The sequence below is a fragment of the Acomys minous genome (assembly GCF_964271855.1).
Source record: "Acomys minous genome assembly, chromosome: 11".
NCBI classification, from domain to species: Eukaryota; Metazoa; Chordata; class Mammalia; order Rodentia; family Muridae; genus Acomys; species Acomys minous.
In genome coordinates this window covers 47,484,029-47,506,244 of record NC_140492.1, presented here as the reverse complement: position 1 = coordinate 47,506,244, position 22,216 = coordinate 47,484,029, and the positions used below count along the sequence as shown (strand labels likewise).

Here is a 22,216-nt window from a genome sequence, read left to right as displayed (position 1 = left end):
TGTTTGGATTTTCAGCTGGAGATCTGTAAAGTGGCTTTACTCCTTAAATACGAAGCAAGTACTCTGTATGTCTCCAGATTTTTACTAGACCTTGAAAGGAGACACTGATAAGCAGACACAGTGTGAGCTGCCCTCATCAGCTGGTCCATATACCTAACAAGAGTTGGAGCATCTGGTGTGGGCCTACAAACGCTGGGAAATTTAAGGGTTTGGACATTAGTGTAAAGAAAGTCAGGAGACTTGGGGAAATTCTAATGCCTGTATGGGTTTGCCAACAGAGAAGGATATTATGCATGAAATGCTAAAATGGATTCACACCTAAATGCATTCTTTAGTGTTCGTATTTAAAATGTAACTCTAACATAAGCGTATCAGTGTGTGTGCTGAGTAGAAAGACAATAGGATTGCTTAGATAGGAAGAAGTTTCTGGGTAATGATTCTTTATAAAAGGATAAAACGAGGAGGGGGTAGAATACAGCAGGTGAGCTCTTTTTTTTTTTCTCTAGAAAAACATACACTTAAAAAATATTTTGACATTTATATTGGTACCCAAATATTAAGGGCTGAAAGGCAAGGAATACTTTAAGTGAACCCTTCTCCCGTGTGTGTGTGTGTGTGTGTGTGTGTGTGTGTGTGTGTGTGTGTATGCACATGCATGTGTGCGTGCATAGGTGTAGTGTGCAGATGTCTCACCTTCCCCAGTATGTCTGCAATTAGAGGCCAGTGGAAGACATTTTGATGTTTTCCTCTATCACTGTCACCTTGTTTGAGACAGATTCTCTCGCAGAACCTGAAGCACAGTTTCCACCCACTAATGCTGCAGTTGTAGGTTTTTATATGGGTGTTGGGGACTTGAACTCGGGTCTTCATGCTTGCAAAGTGAGCGCTCTTACCCAATGGGCTATCTCCCCAGCTCTGGCAGCTTCCTCTGAGGGAATGAGTGGTTAAGGGTAATTAATCAAAAGGAGGTAGAAAAATTGATGGGTGTGGAATACAATACAAAAAGAGACAAAGTATAAAATGTTTATGTAAATAAAGAGCACACAGAGGTGAGTTTTAAACTAATGTTTACAAATCACCATGACAGAATACATTCTAGCCTGAAGTATGTTCTCCTTCCATTCTACTGAAGAGACTCACATTACGTGGTGAAGGTCACTCATAATTATCCATAACAGGCCCCCCAATCCTGCTTTCCCTTTGAGGCAGTCCAGGAAAACTGATCCCCTGACTCCAACTGTTGTTTTCATTTGTGGTTACTATGTCTGGCAACTGCCCTTTGTAGACCCCACCAGCCTTAGTGAGGCAGGAAGCTGGGAGAATGGGATTTCAGTGTCTGGGGGTTTCCTGTGTCTCCAGCGGTCAATGATCTCAATAGGCTACAAAGCCCAGCCCCGACTCACTCGCCTTATTCCACCACTCTCTGCATTTATGATCAAATGTATCAGTGCTAAGATCAATCCTGATAATCAAGGAGGGGATAAAAGTACATAGTCAAATGTGCAAAATAGGTGATTGGACAATGTGGTGGGGAGATCAGGGAATCCCTCTCAGAAGATGAGCAAATACAGAGAGCATGGTATATAAACCCAAGAGAATTTTAGTAACCATTAAGAAAAATGAAATTTGTGGGAAAATGGATAAAACCAGAAATCATGATAAGCAAAATAAGGAAGACTCATAAAGACAAATAATATTTTCTCTCACGTGCAGAAGCTAAATTTAAACTTTTATGTGTATGTGTGTACATATACATTAAAAAAAAGATAGACTCTTCCAACTGCCATACTCAGGAGTAACACCATAGACTATAGAGAAATTTTAAATAGTGGTTTTATTAATTGAGAAGCCTTGGGAAATCAAATTTATACCGTTCTAATTTTGGAAACCGAGGTATCTTTTGATATTGATACATTTTATACCATTTATATAAGACGTTGTACATAGATGGTTCTTGAATCTATGCCTGATCTTTTTTATTGTATTACTCTCTGCCCTCTGCAGGCAACCACATGTATGATTCTTTCTTTACTCATGTGTGCTTCTTAATGCAAGTACAAATAAGTACAAATATCTATTTTCTACTTGTTATATATAAATATGCATTTGATATATAACACACACACAGAACAGGAGACACACACACACCATATATATATAGTCCAGATTGGCCTTGAACTTTCCATCCTCCTTTGTCAGCCTCCTGGGATTCCTCCAATAACTGAAAATAGATAGTTGGAGCATAGTGTGTGGAAGCAGTCTTAATAGATATATTTGCTAAGATACACTGGGTCCATAACGTATACGCTGTGATGAGAACTCAGAGTTCTTCTGTGAGATAGTGGCTTTCTGCCCATTGAGAGCGTTACAGTTAGCTAGGAACCTGTTTAAATGCAGCCCACTTGGCCTTAGTGTGAGTGATTCTAATTTGATTGGTCTGGATCCAAAGATTGTCATGGTGAGTTTCCAGTGACTGTGATGAAAACTGGCAATGGATTCCCCTCTTTAAAAAAAAAAACAGCTAGAGAAAATGGGGAAGCACTTGCAGCAACAGCAGAAGGTGAAATGGTCCTGGAGTTGGTGACTGTAAAGTGCAGCCCTTGCCCTAGGGAAACAATGGAGCTCATCATGATATAAATATGAGGGACCACAGCCTGTGAACATAGATTCACGTCACCCTGAATGGTATCATCTAGTGTGAGAGAGGATATGAGCCTTCATAGTAACAGAACAAACAAAAAAAAACCTCAGAAATCAGTGTACTTGTCAAATACATTGGTGGAAGGTGAGGTTAGTGAGGACATCAAGGCAATCTCTTCTACAGGTTTCAGATGGTGTGTGTGTGTGTGTGTGTGTGTGTGTGTGTGTGTGTGTGTGTGTGTGTGTGTGTCTGTATTGTGTCTGTGTGTTTGTGTGTGTGTGTGTCTGTGATTTTGTGTGTGTGTGTTTCTGTCTGTGTGTCTGTATGTGTGTGTTTGTGTGTGTGTGTGCACGCGCGCATGTCTGTTGGTGTGCATATGTTCTTATGCATGCCATTCTATGCAGTGATCAAGGGCTGAAGTCATATTTCTTTTAAATCACTCTCCACCCCATTCTCTTTTTTTCAGACAGGGTCTCACTGTGTAGCCTGGGCGGGCCTGGAACTCTATATGAACATCCAGATTCAGGGTCTTGTTCTTGTATGGCAAGCCCTGAACTGAATGAGTCATCTTCTCAGGCCCAGATGTTATCTTTTAACACTCATAGCTTTTGGGTTGGTGGAAGCTGCAGATCTGCTGAGTAACACATTCCAGAAGTTTTACTAATAGTCAGGAAGACATTAGGTCAAAATCATGGTTTGGGAGTAAGTGGATATTAACGTAACTAAAGACAGCCTGGGAGAATTTTGTCTCTTAATCTGCAACATTCCATCTCTCCATAGTTACAACATTTTAGTCAGTCAGTCAATCAGTCGGTTGTCAGTCAGTCTGTCTGCAGCACAGATATGGCATCTGTAGAGAACTTCAGTTCACAACTTGAACATAGGGAAAAGTGAGAGGAAAAAAAATCATAGATGCCACAGTGGGGAAGTTGTCACAAGAGGGGATTTTGACCATAATGCCAGGCATACAGTTGTTTAATAGCTTATAACTGAAGCTAATTTTTTAAGTGTTACCGTGCTGTCAGTCATCACTCACAAACATGAAGAAATGTACTGTAACACAGCCTGAATTGTGCCATTGGCTTTTGGGATTGGGATTCTTAAAGGACAAGGAGCCAGGCAAGCATCGTATTCCTAGGCTGAGTGTAACAATGTGAAAGAGACTTCCCCTCATCTGGCTAGCCCTTTCTTTAATAATCCTAGTCCAGGACATGGACCTGTGAGTTGTGTTAACTGGATTGGGAGACTATTAACAGTTTCTAGACTTCTTTAAAGAATGCCTGCTTGTAAGTCCTCCATGAGGGCTGGTGTGCTCAGACAGAAGTGGGTAAACTTCAGAATCGGTACACTGAGTTGTTCCCAGACTGAAGGATATAACTGCCTAGCTCTGATTTGCACAGAATGCGAGGACTGCATGCAGCTGCAGGCAGGAGCTGGCCTCGCCCTCACACACCTCCCTCAGAATTTGGCCCAGAGTGGATTCTTCCCTGCTGTACACTTGCTTCCATCCTCCTTGGATGCAGTGCTGATCAGAGCCTTCACTGTTTTCCTTTGGCAGATTTTTCCTCTCAGGGTGAACATGTAGACATTTCAGGAACCTTGAGTGTGCAAAATATTTTATTTCTAATGTTTGGCCGAATTACTTTGCAAAACATTTTGCTTGAAAGGAGAAGCCAGACTGTGAAATCAGCTTCTTGCTGGTTAGAACCAAGTTTTGTCTCAAGGTTTTGAGCCAGGGTCCTCTTGGCCCATGATTGTGAGCTGTTTGTGTAACACAGAGAGAGCTACAGGGGAATAGGTCTTGTTGTCTGAGGCCTACTGCCATTTTGCTTAGAGTTAGCAGTGTGAACTTGAGCTAGTCAGTCCTCTTTTTCTTGCTCAGAGTCTGTTCCAGATTGCGTTCTCTGAGGAGCCCCCTGACTCTCTGAGTTCTGAATGTCGGGAGGTTAAGGGAGCGTTGACTCCTTCCTTCTGTTCCCATGAGAGAAAGGAACGCAAGGACGGACAAAGGGTGGAGTTTGAACTCGAATGTGGTTGATACTCAGGGATGAAAATTTTGAAGTGAGCAGGGTGGCTTTTATATCTGTTATCCCTGCACAACTGTGCACCCACCATTGCACATGTACAAGGTCAGGCCAGCACATGAGCACCGCTTAAAGCCTGGTGACCTGAGTCTAACCCCTGGAGCCCATGTAAGGTGGAAGCAAAGACCAGATTGCACAAATTTGCCCTCTGACCTCCAAATATAAGCATAAACACCTACTTACTCACATCACAAACACACACACAATAATATTAATAACAATAACAACAACAATAATAATAACAATAATACATTAAAAAAGAATTCAAGGCCCATTTTAGCTACAGAGTGAATCCAAGACCAGCCTGGGCTACATGAGACCCTGTTTCAAAAACAAGCAAAGATTTAGAATATTAACTGCAAAGGATATTTTTATCTTTTCATAATTTTAGTAACTATGCATAATAATGGGTGTCATTGTGACATTTCACACAGGTACATAATATATTTGATCATCTTAGTATTATTTCCATGTCTTGGCCTCTTTCCATTCTCACTCATCTCTTTACTCTTCCCAACTAGCTCTCCTTCTGCTTTTATGAGTTTTGTGTGTGTGTGTGTGTGTGTGTGTGTGTGTGTGTGTGTATGTGTGTCCCAAATAGTTTCGTTACTGTTGTTTACAGAAGCACAGGTGAGAGTCTGTTTATAGAAACATGGCTACCTTGTCAGTGTCTACAGAACTGAGGAAAATGGTCTCTCAGCCTGTTTCCCTGTCAACCATTAACTTATAAGTCCTGATAGAGCAACAGAGCCCTATAGTCCTCTCCTCATTCGGTGACCAGGTGTTCATGGGTACCATCTTGTGTAGGTAATCAGGTTGGCCATGAGTCTCAACAGTGAAACAGCCATGTCATCCCTAGGACTCAGGATTCCTCTCCTCTGCCTTCTTCTGGCTTACATTCTCTCCGTTCCTTCTTCTCTGATATTCCTTGAGCCTTGGCGGCAGGGCTAAAGATGTCCCCTTCATGTCAACAGTCATTTATTCTCAGTACTTTGACTCATAGCAAGTCTTTGGAGCTACCACTTTACTGCAAAAATCTGACAAGCACACTATCCCGTGGGTACAACACAATCATTTAGAAGGCAGTTTGATGGACATAGCATAGTTAAGGACATTTAAATTTTTCTTCATTATTATTCACAGAGTAAATTATGCCTTGTTGAAATTTGAATAATATAGACATGGAATAATATATAAACATTTGAATAATAAAGATAACTCAGTGCTCCACCTTATGTTTCCCACTCCCATGTCACAGAGGAAACCATTGTTAAAAGCTTCTATGTCCTCCACAATAGCTGCCTCATGTTATGTATTCCCATGTCCATTTTCTTTTGCCTTGTTTTCAACCAAGAATAATGTCATACTACACATTTAATCCTGTAGCTTTCTACGTTGAAGAAGATATTCTAAAAACAAGCAAAACTACTATATCAGCCTGGCAGATTTTTAACTAGTATATATTTCATCAGTAACAAACTGTACAATTGAAAAAGGAGATATGTGACCTATAGAATATGTCCTTTCATATCCTTCTGCACACGCATCATCTGCACACACAAATACATCAATGAAACTGAAAGTAATAAGTGCATTTAACCTACTGCTAGTCTAAGCTGGGATGTGCAGTATAGTAATACATTGTTTGACAGAGTCAGCTGTTACCCATGATTAAATGGCTTCTGGTGCCTTTACGTCATGAGAGAATATTTGGAAAAGATAAAAAGTCAAAGCATGGCTTCACTGAAATTTCATCACTTTCATAAAGTTGAAAAGAAACTTTATATCAAGCCACAAGGTAGTGACAATCTGCAAAGCTGCCTTGTCCTTAGAAATGTTTTAATGCTTTTAGATATGTAACTTGCACGAAAAGCCACAGATACTTGCGTCTTGTGTTCTGGCTATTTTTATGTTATTTTGACACAAGCTAGGGTCATTTTGGAAGAGGGAACCTCAGTTGAGAAAATGTCCCCACCAGACTTCCTGTGGGAAACCCTGCAGTGCAGTTTCTTGATTGACCATTGATGCGGTAGAGGCCAGCTCACTGTGGTCCTTGTGGTGCCACCCCTAGGCTGGCAGTCCTGTGCTGCAGTCCACCCTGTACACACAAATACATCAATGAAATTAAAAGCAAGAAGTGCACTTAACCTACTGCTAGTCTAAGCTGTGATGTGCAGCATAGTAATACACTGTTTGACAGAGTCAGCTGTTACCCATGATCCAATGGCTTTTGGCGCTTTGACGTCATGAGAGAATATTTGGAAAAGGTGAAAATTCAAAGCATGGCTTTGCTACAAGAAAGCAGGCCTAACAAGCCGGGAAGAGCAAGGCAGCAAGCAGTACTCCTTCATGGCTTCTGCATCAGTTCTTGTCTCCAGACCCCTTCCCTGTGTGAGTTTCTGTCCTGACTTCCCTCAGAGATGGGCTGTGCTGTGGAGCTAGAAGCTGAAATCAACCCTTTCCACCTCAACCTGCTTTTGGTTAAAACACTGTTTTAACACAGCAATAGAAATCCTAGCCAAGATATTTGAATTTTCATGTTTCCCATTTACTCAGTGACAACTTCAGGAACTATTTTGAATTATATGATTTTTTTTTTTTTTTACTAAAAACTTGCAAAATGCTTAAAGCTTTCCAAAAGACCTTAAACTGCTTGAAATTGTGTTCATTTTAGACATCTGTATACCTTCTTCTGGAGCCAAAATGAACCTGTGGTTAGTTTTGAGCATGTTTACTGAGCTCCAAAGTTAATTATATGCTGAAAAAGGAACGGACAACACAGGCTTTAGACTCAGAATTATCTATAGTGGAAGTGATCCCTAACAAACATGTCTGGTCTTTAGACAAAGACTCTTCCCCTGGCAGCACGAACACTTTTCTATCAACGCTAGGAAACATTAATGCTAACACTTCCGGTTCATATAAACAGAGTGGACAGAGATTAGGTTGCCATCTTCAGCGGAGTGGTTTTCAATACTATTTTGTGTATTCCTTTGCTTGCTTTATACTTACTAATTCACTACAGAAGTGTTTTGATTTAATTCACTCTAGAATTGTTCATACAGATTGTGAGTTAAGTCTAGAAAGCTAGAAAGGACTCTCTGGTTTGAGCTGGATGAAAGCTTAAGGTCCCCACCCAGTCTTACTCAATGGTTTCTGGTTTTCCATACTCACTTGTATTCACATTTTGTTTTCCTTAAGATAATGAGAAACCCATGCGTGTGGTGGATGATGAGGACTTGGTAGACCAACATCTCATCGGCGAGCTGAGAAAAGAGTACGGAATGACCTACAATGATTTCTTCATGGTGCTGACGGATGTGGATCTGAGGGTCAAGGTACAGGCTCTCACTGTGGGTGATGTGGCCCAATTCCTTGGAATAGAAACTATGGTTTCTTATGGTCAGTGAGTCCACTCGATATATGATTAAGCACAAATTATGCCATAATGATAAGGTTTTGAAAAAGCTCTGGAATTTCAGTTGTCCTGTGAATTTTCATTCAGAAATGATCCCTCCAGAAAAAGACTGGGTTGAACTGGACTTAGCCCAGCTGCATGACTCAGGCTGAATCTTTCCATCACACTAAGGCTGTGAATTTATCAGACACTAGTTAAATAGCTGTAGTGATCCAAGCCCTGGGAATAAAAGAGAAAGAGGAGACCCTTTCTTCAAGAAACCTACACTTACCATAGTCCTTTTAGGGTAGTGGTTCTCAAACTGTGGGTCAAGACCCTTTGGGGGAGTCAAATGATCCTTTCATGGAGGTCACATATCAAATACCCTGCACAGCAGATATTTACATTACAATTCATAACAGTAGTAAAATACAATTATGAAATGGCACCAAAATTAATTTTATGGTTAAGAGGTCACCACAATATGAGGATCTGTATTAAAAAGTCATGGCGCTGGCCCGTTTGGAAGGCCCCTTTGGAAGGAAAATTGAGAACCACTGCTTTAGGAATAGGCTAGAAGTTTACCTCCTGATTCCAGATAAAAAAGACTGCAAGAATTTTCCATCTATTTTCTGTAGCAGCAAAGCTACTAAACCATTAAAAATCCGAGTTACACAATCACAGTAATAACAAAAGAGCTAACTTTATCGGGTGCTTTCCTTGCACCAACCCTGCTCAACCCCATGCAATCCTTGTCCTAAAGATCTAAAATAAATCCCAACATCTTTCTTGTTTCACAGAGGAAAAAAAATATAGTCCCAGAATGAATAAGTAGCTTGTCCAAGTTGATTCAGATAGCCTTAGATTTCAATCCCACAGATGAAGTCTTTAGCGTTCTAGGATACTGACAGTTATAGCAAGCTTTCGTGAAGATCTGAGGGTAAGGGAGTGTTGTCTGCACCATCAGAACAGCTGACTTGACCTGCAGTAGCCTTGCAGTTCTGGGGAGATTTCATGCTATAATGTGTTCTACACATGCATTGCGTCATCACTCATGGGAGAAGCTGGACCAGATGATTTCTAAAGTGAAACAACGTTGAGCAAAGTTGCAAGCCAAACCAGCTGGCCTGATGTATTGGTTCAGCTCAATAGGGCCCATGTCCACACCAGGTGACTTTTAAAAGTCTGCGTAGCTGGGATCCAAGGAAATGAGTTTCACAGTCTTTAAGCTGGCTCCTCACCTGTTTCTGAGAACATGTGAGCAAACATGACCTAATGTTAAATGACTCTATAAAACAGCGTCTGGTGGGAAAGCTAACAGCTCTAGCACGCCACCTCCCTTGACTCTCTATGGTGGTATACTGCTCTTCACAACTCTGGTTTTGTCATAAACAGGAACCAGCTTAGTGTCAGGAGTATAGGTGTGCATGTAGGATTTGTATGGTAAGAAAATTAAATTGTTTTTAGTAAAAGAAGGCCAGAATAATTCTCTATAAATATACCAATTGCTTCCTGGGCTCCCAGTTTCAAGCAGTTTGTAGACAGTTGTATTTCAAGAGAGCACTTATAAAGCATCAAGCCCTCTACTCTATGCTCCAAAAGATCTCTCCAGACCTCTCTGGAAGGTATAAACTAGGTGTATCCTATGCTTGCTTAAACAGCAATACTATGAAGTGCCAATAGCCATGAAGTCTGTGTTTGATCTGGTCGATACTTTCCCGTCCCGAATCAAAGACATGGAGAAGCAGAAGAAGGATGGCATTGCCTGCAAGGAGGACAAGAAGCAGTCCCTGGAGAATTTCCTGTCCAGGTACATCATCTTTGTGTACCCAGGAGATGCCAGTGCAATTTTGCCTGGAGGCTTTCTTCTTTTCTCTTCTCCCTTTTGTTTTTAGAAAATTTGATGGTTGAATTTGATGATTCAGAATCAAAGAAACACAGAGATTCACACGTGCTTCTGGGAGACTGCTTGTCTCTTTCTGGGCACCCTGGCTATGGGACTTAGTCTTGTGTGTCTGGAAATGGTTCTGGGTGCAAGGCTGGCTAGGTCCAGCTTTAACTAATGAAGGTTGATTCAGGGATATTGGATGGGTCTCTTCTGTTTGTTTTTTTGGTACAGAGTATAGAATCCAGAACTTCCATGGAAATTGCTTCATGCTGTCAGTGAGTCTGAGAAGTTATGAGGGTGATGTTTTGTTTTACATGCGTCCACTTCCACTTCCAAATGGGACTGATACACTGTAGTTGGTTTTTCAATTCCTTACAGCACAACTGTGAGAGCCCCACTACGACCCTAGAAGTAGGGATTCTCCTGACCTAGATTCAGGATTCTCTGGGGAGTAGTCTTTACACAAAGCCCTTTGATAGCAGGGCTGGGAGGCATGCCCCAGAGGAGAGAGTAAAGAAAACAAAATAACATTTCTTCTTTGCTCCAAGCCTTTCCCAATGTTGGGTGAGAATTCACAGGGACTTTCAGTCCCTAAGAGGGACAAAACTGAAGAACGTGTTCACAACAAATAAAACCACAGAGACCTCAACATAAACATCACCCCAAGTGTACTTCATGGCTGACACCTCCAGAAATGAAACAAACATTTGCTGGAGGCTCAGTGTTAAATGTGTTAGAATTTGCACACTGCCTCGTGTCAGTCAGGATCCCAGGAAATAAAGGATTAGTAAGAGAATGACTTGAATCCTTGCAGACTCAGGAGACTTGGGGGGTCTCAGGCCCCTATCTTATTGAAAGAAGATAAGATTTATCACACGAGGATTCAGTCGGCAACATATTCATTATGTTGGCCCCATGCTTCTCAACCAAGTGGCCTTAAAATCCTCTCCACTATAAAATTGAAATAGTGATGGGACCCTTCTCCATCTGGGGTTTTTGTATACCCATCCATGTTGGGACCGAGAACTTCACCTGTTAAACGTGCAGATGTAAAATGTTGCCTATAGGTTCATGTGTCTGAATATTTTCAAATGCCCCCACGCCAACAATTATGTTCACTTAGATTTCAACTTGTGCTATACTTCCTAATTATTCAATTACACATCTTCATTTGTAATTGCATGTTTGTCAGTAGTCTGAATTCTTTAAAACTTACCCAGAACATGTACGTGTGCACATGTGTGTGTGTGTACATATTTATCTACAGGTCTTATTCATAATGTCATGATCTCTTTAAGGTTGTATTGCAACTGTTCTGTGTGTCCAGAGAACACTTTCCTTAGACTCAACTATCACCTCTGAATTTAAAATCTCCCTGTACCTCTTTCACGGTAGACACAACAATCCAACTAACTAGCTAAAGAGAGATTGACACTTGATGGCAGCTAGGGAGGGAGAGCCAGTGTTCTTTAGTAGTGCTCTGTGCGGGCTGACCACCCTGCAGGGCAGGCTCCACTCCTAAGAGTAGTTGGGCAATGCAAATGGCGCTTAGTGGGTTTAAAAAGAATAAGAACAAAACTGAAAGTTGGGTTGGTATGAAGTTATAGGTAGACATGGCAAGTCTGGGAGATTGGAGGGTGGAGAATATGATCAAAATATATTGTATGGAATAGTAAAAAATTAGTAAACACATTATTTAAAAATTTTTAAGCACAATAATGCAGCACTCAGAGGCAGGAATAAAATAGCCCTGTGTTGGAATTCTGCCCCCCCCATTTGTTGGCTGTGCTATCCTCAGACTTTGATTTTCTAATTTGCAAAATGATAATAATAAATGTTCTTGTTTCTTAAAATCATTGTGAAAGAGCAAAGGCTAGCTAATCCAGTATGGCAGTGTGTTATACAAGTCCTATACCATACTTTGTCAGGGAGAGGAGCTCAGTAAACAGTTAAGAAGTGAAACCCAGGATAAGAGAAAAAGGAAAAAGAAAAAAGCACTGAAACCACCCCCACCCCCCAAAAATCTATGACTAAACCAGTCCCTAAATGGGCGTCTTCCTTAAATTTGCTGACTTGTTGTTGAGACTGTACAGCCTGGTTTCAACTGACCAGACCCTGAAGCCAGTCTGGTCTTCAGCACTGTACTTTAGGCTATAATTACCCTTCCTGAGACAGAAGCCCCAAAGAAGAGGCAAATGCACACTAATTTGGGATGCCAGTTAAAAGAAGCAAACACATGCAGAGCTTGTAGGGGTTCATTTACTGAGAAGCTAAAGTGACAGAAGAACAATTTGCCCCAAATGGGGACCTAAGCAGGGTCACAATTCTTGTCACAGGCCTTGGAAGTTGTTCCCTTCTACTGCCTTTGAGCTGGGGGCCATGGGCCTCCATGTCCAATCATTTCCTTGTGGGGAGCAACCTTTTCTGGGTTGTGTCTGAGACAGGGCGTCTCATCCCTCTCTCATCAAAACCTCATTCAGTGGTACATACAGGTAAACAAGTTAAAACAGAACTCACCAAAATAACTCAATGGCTCCATGTAGGCCAGAGACAGGCCTGGTTAGATCCTGGCTAGAGGCCAGCTCTGGTCTGGCATTCCTCCTAAGGAAGCAGGGAGATTCAGAGACTGTGCCTGTGACCCAGCAGCCGCCAGTGGTCCCTTTCCCAGGAACCTCTGGACTGTCTCATATGCTCCTTTCCCTCTGTCTGTGCCAAAACAGTCATCTCCTTATCCCCAGTGGAGACATGTTTTCCTTTCCCTTTGAAGACAAACAAGCAGAGGAAGCGAGTGTAATGTCACAGCAAGCAATTCTTGGCAGGTCTCGGGACACAGGCATCCATTGAGAGCTTGTATTTCATTAGACTATTATTTTCTCTCATTCAAAAAAAAAACAAAAACAAAAACAAAAACAAAAAACAAAAAAAACCCAAAACACAAAAAGCCAAAAACCTAGAGTTCCTTCTAAGAGGCCATTTTCTTTGGGGTTGAAAACTCTTGTGTCCACTTTGAATCTAGGTGAGGGTGGGCAGAGGGAGAGAAACCATGAGCAGAATGGCAGGCTGTCAGCTCAGTGACTGTTAACGCCTGCTGGTTGCCTGCGTCTGAGGCAGAAAGCAACGTTTCTTCTCTAGTTTGAGGCAACTCGATTCAGCTTTCCCTTGGAAGCACACTGTATCATTTCATACCACACTGAGGACTCTGAGAGGACAAATACAGCATCAGCATCCTTAAGACTATATTTTGGTACCACTACCACCTTATATTTAATGGTTGTGCAAATTAATCACTTCATGATGGCTCGTCATTCATAAAATTGGGAAAATAAAGCTTGCTTTCTTGGGGCTCAGTGAGGGACACTTACTATGTAGTGAAAGTAAGCTTTATAATGACAAGCGAAACACAGGGATGGACTAGGTTGTCATGTCGCGTTGTGATGGATGTGATGGATGTCCAAGCTATGTTAATGACAAGGGGTTTTAAACTGGGAGCTGCAAATGAAGACATGACTTCCTAGTTCCATGCCATCGTGTGGCTAACTTACTGATGGGTTTTGGGGTTTAATTTTGTAACTTGAATTCAAGTCTCCAAGTATAAATTAAAAAGCTCTACTAGTGCACCGTGATAGCCATACTAAAAGTAGAAACTGGATTTGCCAGAATCCCATACTTCATAGGAGGAGTTTGCACTGAATTTTATTAATGATAATAAGATAAAGATCAGAACTTGCTTTTGCTTCTAGAATAACAACCTCCTATAAGGGACGTACATAGGGTTTTATTTCTCTTTAACTCCTTTAGTGATTTTTCCGTTTTTCTTCTTGCTGCCGTGGCCATGCACTTAAAATTTACCAGTCTTTTTCTAGCCTTTTCTCCTTTATATTCTAATTTCCCAACTCCCGCTGAACTCTAAGGGAAACTCTGCTGGGACTTCAATTCTCTTCAGCATTCTCCTGTAGTCTTCGGCTTTGCTGCCTCCTTTACCACTTTGACTGAGAGCTTCACCTTACCCTAAGTGTCCTCATCAGGCAGGATGACCGTGAGGCAACATGTTGTGCAGGCAGACCGAAAAACTAAACTCATGTGGTAATTCAGCTTAATGGCTTTCAGAAACTGTGGGAGAGTTCCACGGGTCAAGGATTTTTATTCCGGGAATGGAAAAACCCTGAAGCCAAGGCTGCTCTGTTTTGTTACACTGGCCTCTGCTGTATGGAACAGTCATGTCGGTCCTCTGAATCTTTTCCAGGTTCCGATGGAGGAGGAGGCTGCTGGTGATCTCCGCCCCTAATGATGAAGACTGGGCCTATTCACAACAGCTCTCCGCCCTCAGTGGTCAGGCATGCAATTTTGGTGAGTAGGAGACACCTCATTTCCACTTTCCCATACCACTTTCTTTCTGGATGGTTCTCAGATGGATCATAGAACCTCAGCTCACGCAAATACTGCCCAATCCAGATATAGCTTCCCAGACACACACTCTATTATCTTGAGTATGAAAGTTGCTTTCAAAGTGCTGTTCTAGTCAGTTATAGGCCCCCGCCTCTTCCTTTCACATTCTGCACTGAAGTGTTTACAAGTATCTGCTGCTTTACTTTTAATTAATTTTTTATTTCTTTTTAAACATGACATGAGATGATGAACTACAGTCACTATCTCTTATCCGACACTTGGGTGCTGGCTACTAACACTGGATTCTTCTGCATAAGTTGGCCTTGTTCTGGGAATCAATGAAACAAGACCTTATCTTTTCAGAGACAGAATGTCGCTCTGTAACCCAAATCCTCTTACCTTATCTTCTTGTGTGTTGGAATTATGGGTATGTGTCACTGTGTCTGGTTCTGAACCTTTTTAAGCCAAGTCAGAAAAGAAAAGGTTAAAAAAAAAAAAGAGTTTCTTTTCTCCTTGTTGCAAAATCCCTTAATAGTTAGAAAAATAACATTGCACCTTACTCACTAAGCATTTTCTGTTAGGCTAACTGAAAGCACCAGTATCATTTTTAATCAGGCCGCAGAAGCATACGCACAGTACCCAGAACTTCCTGCTAGGTTCAGTGTGAGAGGTTAATGATGGCAAGATCAGTAGCATCAGGGTTACAGTTGACATCCACGTGCTGGGCAGCTGCAGACGGGGCACCAGGTCATTAGAGATATGGAGTGCTGGCTTCCTTCCGGTCACCGATTTAAAAATTCACCATTACAACATTAAAAAAATCAGGGCAGTTTTTATACTTCTAGTAGGAAGAATCGTGTCTGTAATCATGGCACCGCTGTACGACTGTACTTGGTTTTTGAAGGAAGGGCGTTCATAAGTTTTGTGAGGCATTATCAGGACCTGGTTCTGTGGTATGGCTTAGTACCTCTAAATTATAAGTATTTATTGATGGTAAGATGTGAAATAACTCAAAGGAAGGCAGAAAGCGAGATGAAAATGTTACAGTAACTCAAGAATTTCTCACTTATCCTCCATCTATCAAGGCTAATAATTGACGACCATCAACACAATATTTGATTGTGTCAATATTCTGAATTGTATTCAAAAACTCTTCAGAGTCATCAATGATGCTAATTATGACAGGTATTCTTAAAGGAGCCTCAGATTCATCTCAGTAAGAATGTAAATTAAAAGAAAACTCCCACTTTGATCGCACAGAGCTCTAATCTCTTGGCCAGGAGGCTCAAACCAGGGGATTGTGAGATCCAGGCCAGCTTGGATGTAGAGTGTGACCCTTGCCACAAACCAATGATGACAGATAAAATGACGGTTTCCTAGCTTTCTACAGATGCCTTTTCAAGAGCTGGGAAGTGGTGTTTGGCTTTATATTCTAGCATATGAGGCCTGTGCCACACGAGTATAAGCAACGCCTTTTGTGACATGCGGGAAATGTGAATAAATCATGCTTCCCAGGGAGTCATTAAATTCATGGTCTTTGGTTCCTGAAAATATGACTCACTAGTGTTTGGAATAGAATGCTTCACCTTTCCGGAAAAAGATAAAGGTGGAAAACAAAACAAAACTATGGGAAACGGCAACTTGCTTTAATTTTTTAGCTGTTCTTGGAGCTCTCCCATATAGAAGCTTTTAATTTTCTCTCCTGGGCAACAAACTCTGCTGATCTTATCATTGGCTCCAAGCTATTACCCCAGCCAGACTCTCATCTTGCTGTTTTCTTTCCAATCCCTTCACATGCTTTTCATCTTCAAAAGCATTCCAACAAGCTATCAAGGCATGGCCTTTCATCCTTTGCTGAAACCTTAGCTGAAGATGGGAGGCAAGCTGTGCTTGCCTGGGGTTCCCCTGTGTATCCATCCTCTGTGAGTAAGACCCTGCCAGTCAAGTAAAGCATCTGTCCTGTGACTGGCTCTTTAGCCATCATTGCTTAGATGGTTTCTGTGGTTTTTCTCTCTGAGGGGAACTTATCCATAAAAGGTATGGAACTTTCAGGTTTCTTTCTTTCTTTCTTTCTTTCTTTCTTTCTTTCTTTCTTTCTTTCTTTCTTTCTAGCATACCAGTCATTGTGCTTAGGTCACATTAGGTGTTTTACTTTCAATACTTTCATGTTTTGGCATTTTACAGCAAGAATCATTTTAAGAGCAAATCTTTGTATTTCAGTCCATCCGCCTCGCACCCAAAACCACCTGATTCCTGTTAATCCTAAGATCTGTGACTGGTCTTTTCAGCTTTACAAGTGTTTCCTGTCTTTGGGAAACATTGAAGACAACTTGTGCTAGTTGGCTTATTGTATTCTACATTCTTTTCAAATTTCAAGTGACTTTAAGGCCATCAACTGTCAGGTCTATGGAAGTGAAGGGTATTTTCAGATCTTCTCTTCTGATTTCATGTTTTTCACCTCTCATGTCAGGTCTGCGTCATATAACCATTCTGAAGCTTCTGGGTGTTGGAGAGGAAGTTGGAGGAGTTTTAGAACTGTTCCCAATTAATGGTAAGATCTTATTATTTTAAACCATCATGTCAAGCTATATGCAAACTATATGCCTCAAAGGAACAGGCTGTGTATACAAGCATGCTTGCGTGCTCATGCTGTGTATGGGGCACGGGCTGGACTAAGAACTAATCTCAGTTTTTATATAAAATTATTCAAACTAAAAAAGCACCAGATTGATTTCCAAAGTGGTTGTGCAAGTTTGCACTCCCACTAGCAATGAAGGAGTGTTCCCCTTTCTCCAGCTCATGCTGTGTATGGGGCACGGGCTGGACTAAGAACTAATCTCAGTTTTTATATAAAATTATTCAAACTAAAAAAGCACCAGATTGATTTCCAAAGTGGTTGTGCAAGTTTGCACTCCCACTAGCAATGAAGGAGTGTTCCCCTTTCTCCACATCCTTGCCAGCATGTGCTGTCATTTGAGATTTTGATCTTGGCCATTCGGATGGGTGTAAGACTGAATCTCAGGGTTGTTTTGATTTGCATTTCTCTGATGCCTAAGGAAGCTGAGGCCTGGTAGCACTCAGAGAAAGAATAGGAAGGCTACCAAGATGAGACTTGATAGGCTGTGAACATATGGAGGAGAAGGTCGCCTTCTGTCACAGACCCAGGGCGTGGGAACAAGGTGAAAGAGCAGGGGAGGGAAGAACGGGAAGAGATAAGCAAGGAGGTAAAAATTAAAATGTAACTTGAATAAATTAATAAAGAAAAAAAGAAAAAAATTATTCAAACTAACAGGAAGCCCCCATTTTCATAATCAAATGCATGCTTCTTGTCTATAAGGAGTTTTAAGGTTTTCAAAGCATTTTATCTTCTACCATTTAATCTCATAATTGTTTATGAGGTTGTATCACCTTGATTTCCTTTCAAGAGATGAGGAAATGCAATAAAAGGTCCATAGAAGATAAAAGAAAATGACCAGACTGAAGGCTTCAGAAGACATACCTACTCCTCCCTCCTATGGGCCCTTCTTTTGTGAAATACCTGGCAGAGTGTCAGAGTAGACACCCCGCCCACCACCACCAGAAAGCCTCAGTTTCCCGTCACCTCTGTTTTCTTTTTATATGTACTACTAGTTGAGATCCAGTCATTGGTTTTCAATATAATAGTTATTTTTTCACTCTGGACAAGAAAACCTTTCCATCATCCCTTGGAAGGAAAACTGGAACGAGAAAAAGCAAGCTACTTGGAAAGATGCCTAGAAATAGAAACACCGTTGTTTGTCAGTAAGATTGTCAAGATGTTAATGTTGCAGGACTAAATGAGGGCATGAGTTCTGTATTTTGTAACACTCTCAAAAGAGATGTCACTTGTCCATAGTTTGACACGAACAACCTTGCGCAATGAGGCATTTACTTTCTAGTTGGACACTCCCAGAAGATAAGTGGATTTTGGGCTAAAGAGAATGGGTCCGTGAGTCTCCTGCTCTCACACTGATTTCCTCCTGCTTTGTTCTATCTATGCAGTCTGAGTGTTTAACCCACTAATGATCATTTCAATGCTGTTCCAGGGAGCTCCACTGTTGAGCGGGAAGATGTGCCAGGCCACTTGGTCAAAGATATTCGCAACTATTTTCAAGTGAGCCCAGAGTACTTCTCCATGCTTCTAGTTGGAAAAGATGGGAATGTGAAATCGTGGTATCCTTCTCCTATGTGGTCGATGGTCATCGTGTATGACTTAATTGATTCCATGCAGCTTCGGAGGCAGGAAATGGCCATTCAGCAGTCACTGGGGATGCGCTGCCCGGAAGATGAGTATGCAGGATATGGCTATCATAGTTACCATCAAGGCTACCAGGATGGCTACCAGGATGACTATCGTCATCATGAAAGTTACCACCATGGATACCCTTACTGAACAGAAATATGTAACCCATTCCCATCCAGTTCCCCTTCATCTGTTGAAGCTGTGTGTGGCCAGCTGCATAAGGGAATTCCTCCATACTCTACATGCCCTGCCTTTTTCTTCCAGTGTTCTTCCACGATTAAAGAAATAGCAAACTTTCCCTTACTCATGAGTTGTCATTAAGACATTTAAAAGAACTCTCTAACTTGAGAGAGGAAAATCTGGTGCTAAATAATTTGTACTGAAGAAAATAGATAGTTTCATTTCTTATATAATAACTATTATTTGACACGTGAATGTCTATAAAGTGTTTATACATATTTCCCTCATTTTTATATTGATTTGTAAGTGAAAACTATGTTAAAGAAAATTAAAAATCACAGTACAAATGTTTTCATAAGACATCTGGATAGGCAGAGAGGACAACAGACAGCTTATTTTTTTCTTTTCCAACATGGACTCTATGTATCTCTGGCTGATCTAGAACTTATGTATATCAGGTTTGTCTCAAACTCACAAGATCCATCCACCTCTGCCTCCCAAATGCAGGGATAAAAGGCATGAATAACCTGGCTCAGATGGCTTTTTAACACTTGAAATATCAACCTAAAACTATTTACAACAGTTCTATGCTGTTTTATGAAACCTGGGGGCCGCAGAGTAGTGATATTGGCCAACAAACCAATTGTTTGTTATAAAAAGGCAATTTCTAAATTCCTGTCTTACTCTGTGACATTTATGATATTTTCAGTAAAATGCTCAATCCAGAAATCCAGAGGTTCTGTATTGATGTTGCTTTTTCTAAACATGGCTGAAGCCTTTCTTGGCTTTGGTGGCCTTAGCCTGGGAGACAAAGGTGCCCTGATGGTCATCAGAGTCACCTCTTGAATTTTATAAAAAGAGCGAGTAAAATGAAAGTAGGTTTACTAAGGAAAAGTAAGAAATATTCCCAGGACTGGGAGAGGTCTGAAGAGACAGAAAACGGCTTCGGCTTTATGGGATACTTATGGCAACACTGAAAATTTACTTTGAGAAATAAATTTTATTATCAATAAAAAGGTTGAGCTGTGTGTAGGGGCTTCCTAAAGGTTTTTGGGAAGAAACTAGATAAAGCTAGAGCATATTGTGACTGAGCCACTGGGAACTCATATGCTCTGTCACATCTCCCTGTCTCAATCTGGGACATGATCACGCACTGTTTGCCCAATCAGGGGAGTGCCATGGGCTCCAGCCACCTCTCTTCACCCTCTTTTGACCTTTGCTTGGATTGCCAGTCTATCTGTCTTGCCTGGGTCTGCCAGTTGCTAGTCAAACGATGCTCATTTTATTCCTAAGTTTTGTGACCAACTTGTAGTTTATTGTGGACCCTTTCACTGTCTATGAGCTAACTCCTACCACAGCCACAAAATGTGCTGTAGCTTTTCTTGGCACTTCATTCACAGGTCTTTTGGCTTGTTTCTTGCCATGGTCTGTCTTTAGAAAGACAAAGGAGAATGTAGGCGGGTCCAGTTCTAGAAGCATTCCTAAATTTGAGAAGACCAACTTGAGAATTACTGCAAGACTTGGCCTAGGCAAGCAATGATTTGACATTGCCATTAAAAATACATTTATTTATTCATTTTACATCCTGAGTACCACCTCCATCCTAGTCCCCCTGTTGAATGCCCCCCCCCCCACAATTCCTCCCCTCTCCTCCTTAGAATGGGGAAGTCTCCCATGGGCACCAACTTGCCCTGGCATATTAAGTCCTTGCAGAACTAGATGCATCCTCTCTCAGAGGGCAGACAAGGCAGCCCTATTAGGAGAATGGGATCCAAGGAGAGGCATCAGAGTCAGCGAGGGTCCTCGATCGAGTTGTTGGGGGATCTACATGAAGACCAACCTGTACATCTGCTACCTATGTGCAGGGGGCTGACGACTAGTCCATGCATGCTCTTTGGTTGGTGGTTCAGTGTCTGTGAGCCCACATGGGCTCAGGTTGGTTGACTCTATAGGTCTTCTTGTAGAGCCCTTGACTCCTCTGGCTTGTTCAATTGACCCCCCAACTCTTCCCTAGGACTCCCTGAGTTCTGTTTAATGTTTGGCTACGGGTTTCTGCATCTGTTTCCATCAGCTGTTGGGTGAATCCTCTCAGAAGAGTTATGCTAGGTTCCTGTCTATAAGCATAGCAGAGCAACATTAATAGTTTCAGGGATTGGTTCTCTCCCATGCAACAGAGCAGGTGGGAGGGATTAGGAACAGGGAGAGTGAGGGAGAGAAGGCCAGGTGAGAGAACAGAAATTGGAGGTGGAGGGCATCTCTGGGATTTTCCAGATACCTAGGATAGGGGAGGCCTCAGGAAGTCTATGGGGGTCCCCCAAGCTGAGACTCCTAGCAGCGGGGGATGTGGAACCTGAAGTGGCCACCACCTGTAGCCAGGAAGGACCTACAGTGGAGTGACAAGGACACCAACTCACCCACAAAACTGTCCTGCCTACAAGATGTCCAGGAACAAAAATGGAGCAAAGATTGAGGGAATGGCCAACCAAAGAGTGGGCCTACTGGAGACATTGCCATTCTTAATCATGATGTTACCCTGAAGGTTAGACTCCACTTAGTATAAATGACTCAAATAATTTATGCTATTTCCTATACATTCTGCTAGAATCCAGAACACAAAACCGGAAAAAGAGTTCTTCTTACACATAAGGTCAGATAAGTAGAGAATAGTTACAAAGATGGCTAACCGTAACAGTAGTATAGAGATAGAAAGGGGAGGAAGAAGTGGCAAGGGAGGAATGAGGCAGAAATGCAGTGCAGTGGTCATCTTGATGTCTACATTGTTTCTCCTTCATGTTCTCTGTGACCTTAGCAGACGTCTTCCATTGGCTCCCCCATCACCACTGTCAATGGTCAAGGGATTTTAGATTCTCATAGTGTGGTCACAACTTCCCTGGGAATGTCATGTCTTTCTCAGCTTTAAGAAGTTTTTTGGGTATCCATGAGAGATGGCGGCACTAGTCCTAACTCATTTATAAACACTGTCTTCTTTTCTCCTGAACTAAAAAACACAAATGAAGAGTGAGTTCATTAAAGAGCATTTCATCAAGGTTGAACCTAGGGAACAGTTTTAATTCTACCTTTTTAATAAATATGTCCCTATCTCCCAACTACAACCATGGGAAATCAGTCAGCTGGAAAGATAATTAACATACTTACAGTCTATTGCCCATTCTATAAAGATCATTTGTAGCTGAGGCCAAAGACAACAGACATAGCCTACATTTCCTCATCCAGCTTAAAGAGAAAGGAATGGGGAGGCTATGATTTAAAGTTAGAGCATCAAGGCGGGTGTGGTGGCGCACGTCTTTAATCCCAGCACTCGGGAGGCAGAGGCAGGCAGATCGCTGTGAGTTCGAGGCCAGCCTGGTCTACAAAGTGA

The 22,216-nt window shown here is 41.7% G+C and overlaps 1 protein-coding gene across 3 annotated transcripts in view; it reads left to right on the top strand.

Annotated features, from left to right (window-relative positions):
* CCDC80 (coiled-coil domain containing 80) overlaps positions 1-18,960 on the top strand; it is a 32,466-nt gene extending 13,506 nt beyond the window's left edge. For all 3 annotated transcript variants that reach the window (XM_084802067.1, XM_084802065.1, XM_084802066.1), the window contains 5 exons: positions 7,927-8,063; positions 9,784-9,932; positions 14,254-14,357; positions 16,867-16,947; positions 18,461-18,960. In XM_084802067.1, the coding sequence (XP_084658193.1) occupies positions 7,927-8,063; positions 9,784-9,932; positions 14,254-14,357; positions 16,867-16,947; positions 18,461-18,807 (818 nt within the window). In that variant the 3' untranslated portion in view covers positions 18,808-18,960. The remainder of the gene's footprint in view (positions 1-7,926; positions 8,064-9,783; positions 9,933-14,253; positions 14,358-16,866; positions 16,948-18,460) is intronic.
* Positions 18,961-22,216: the final 3,256 nt, after the last annotated feature.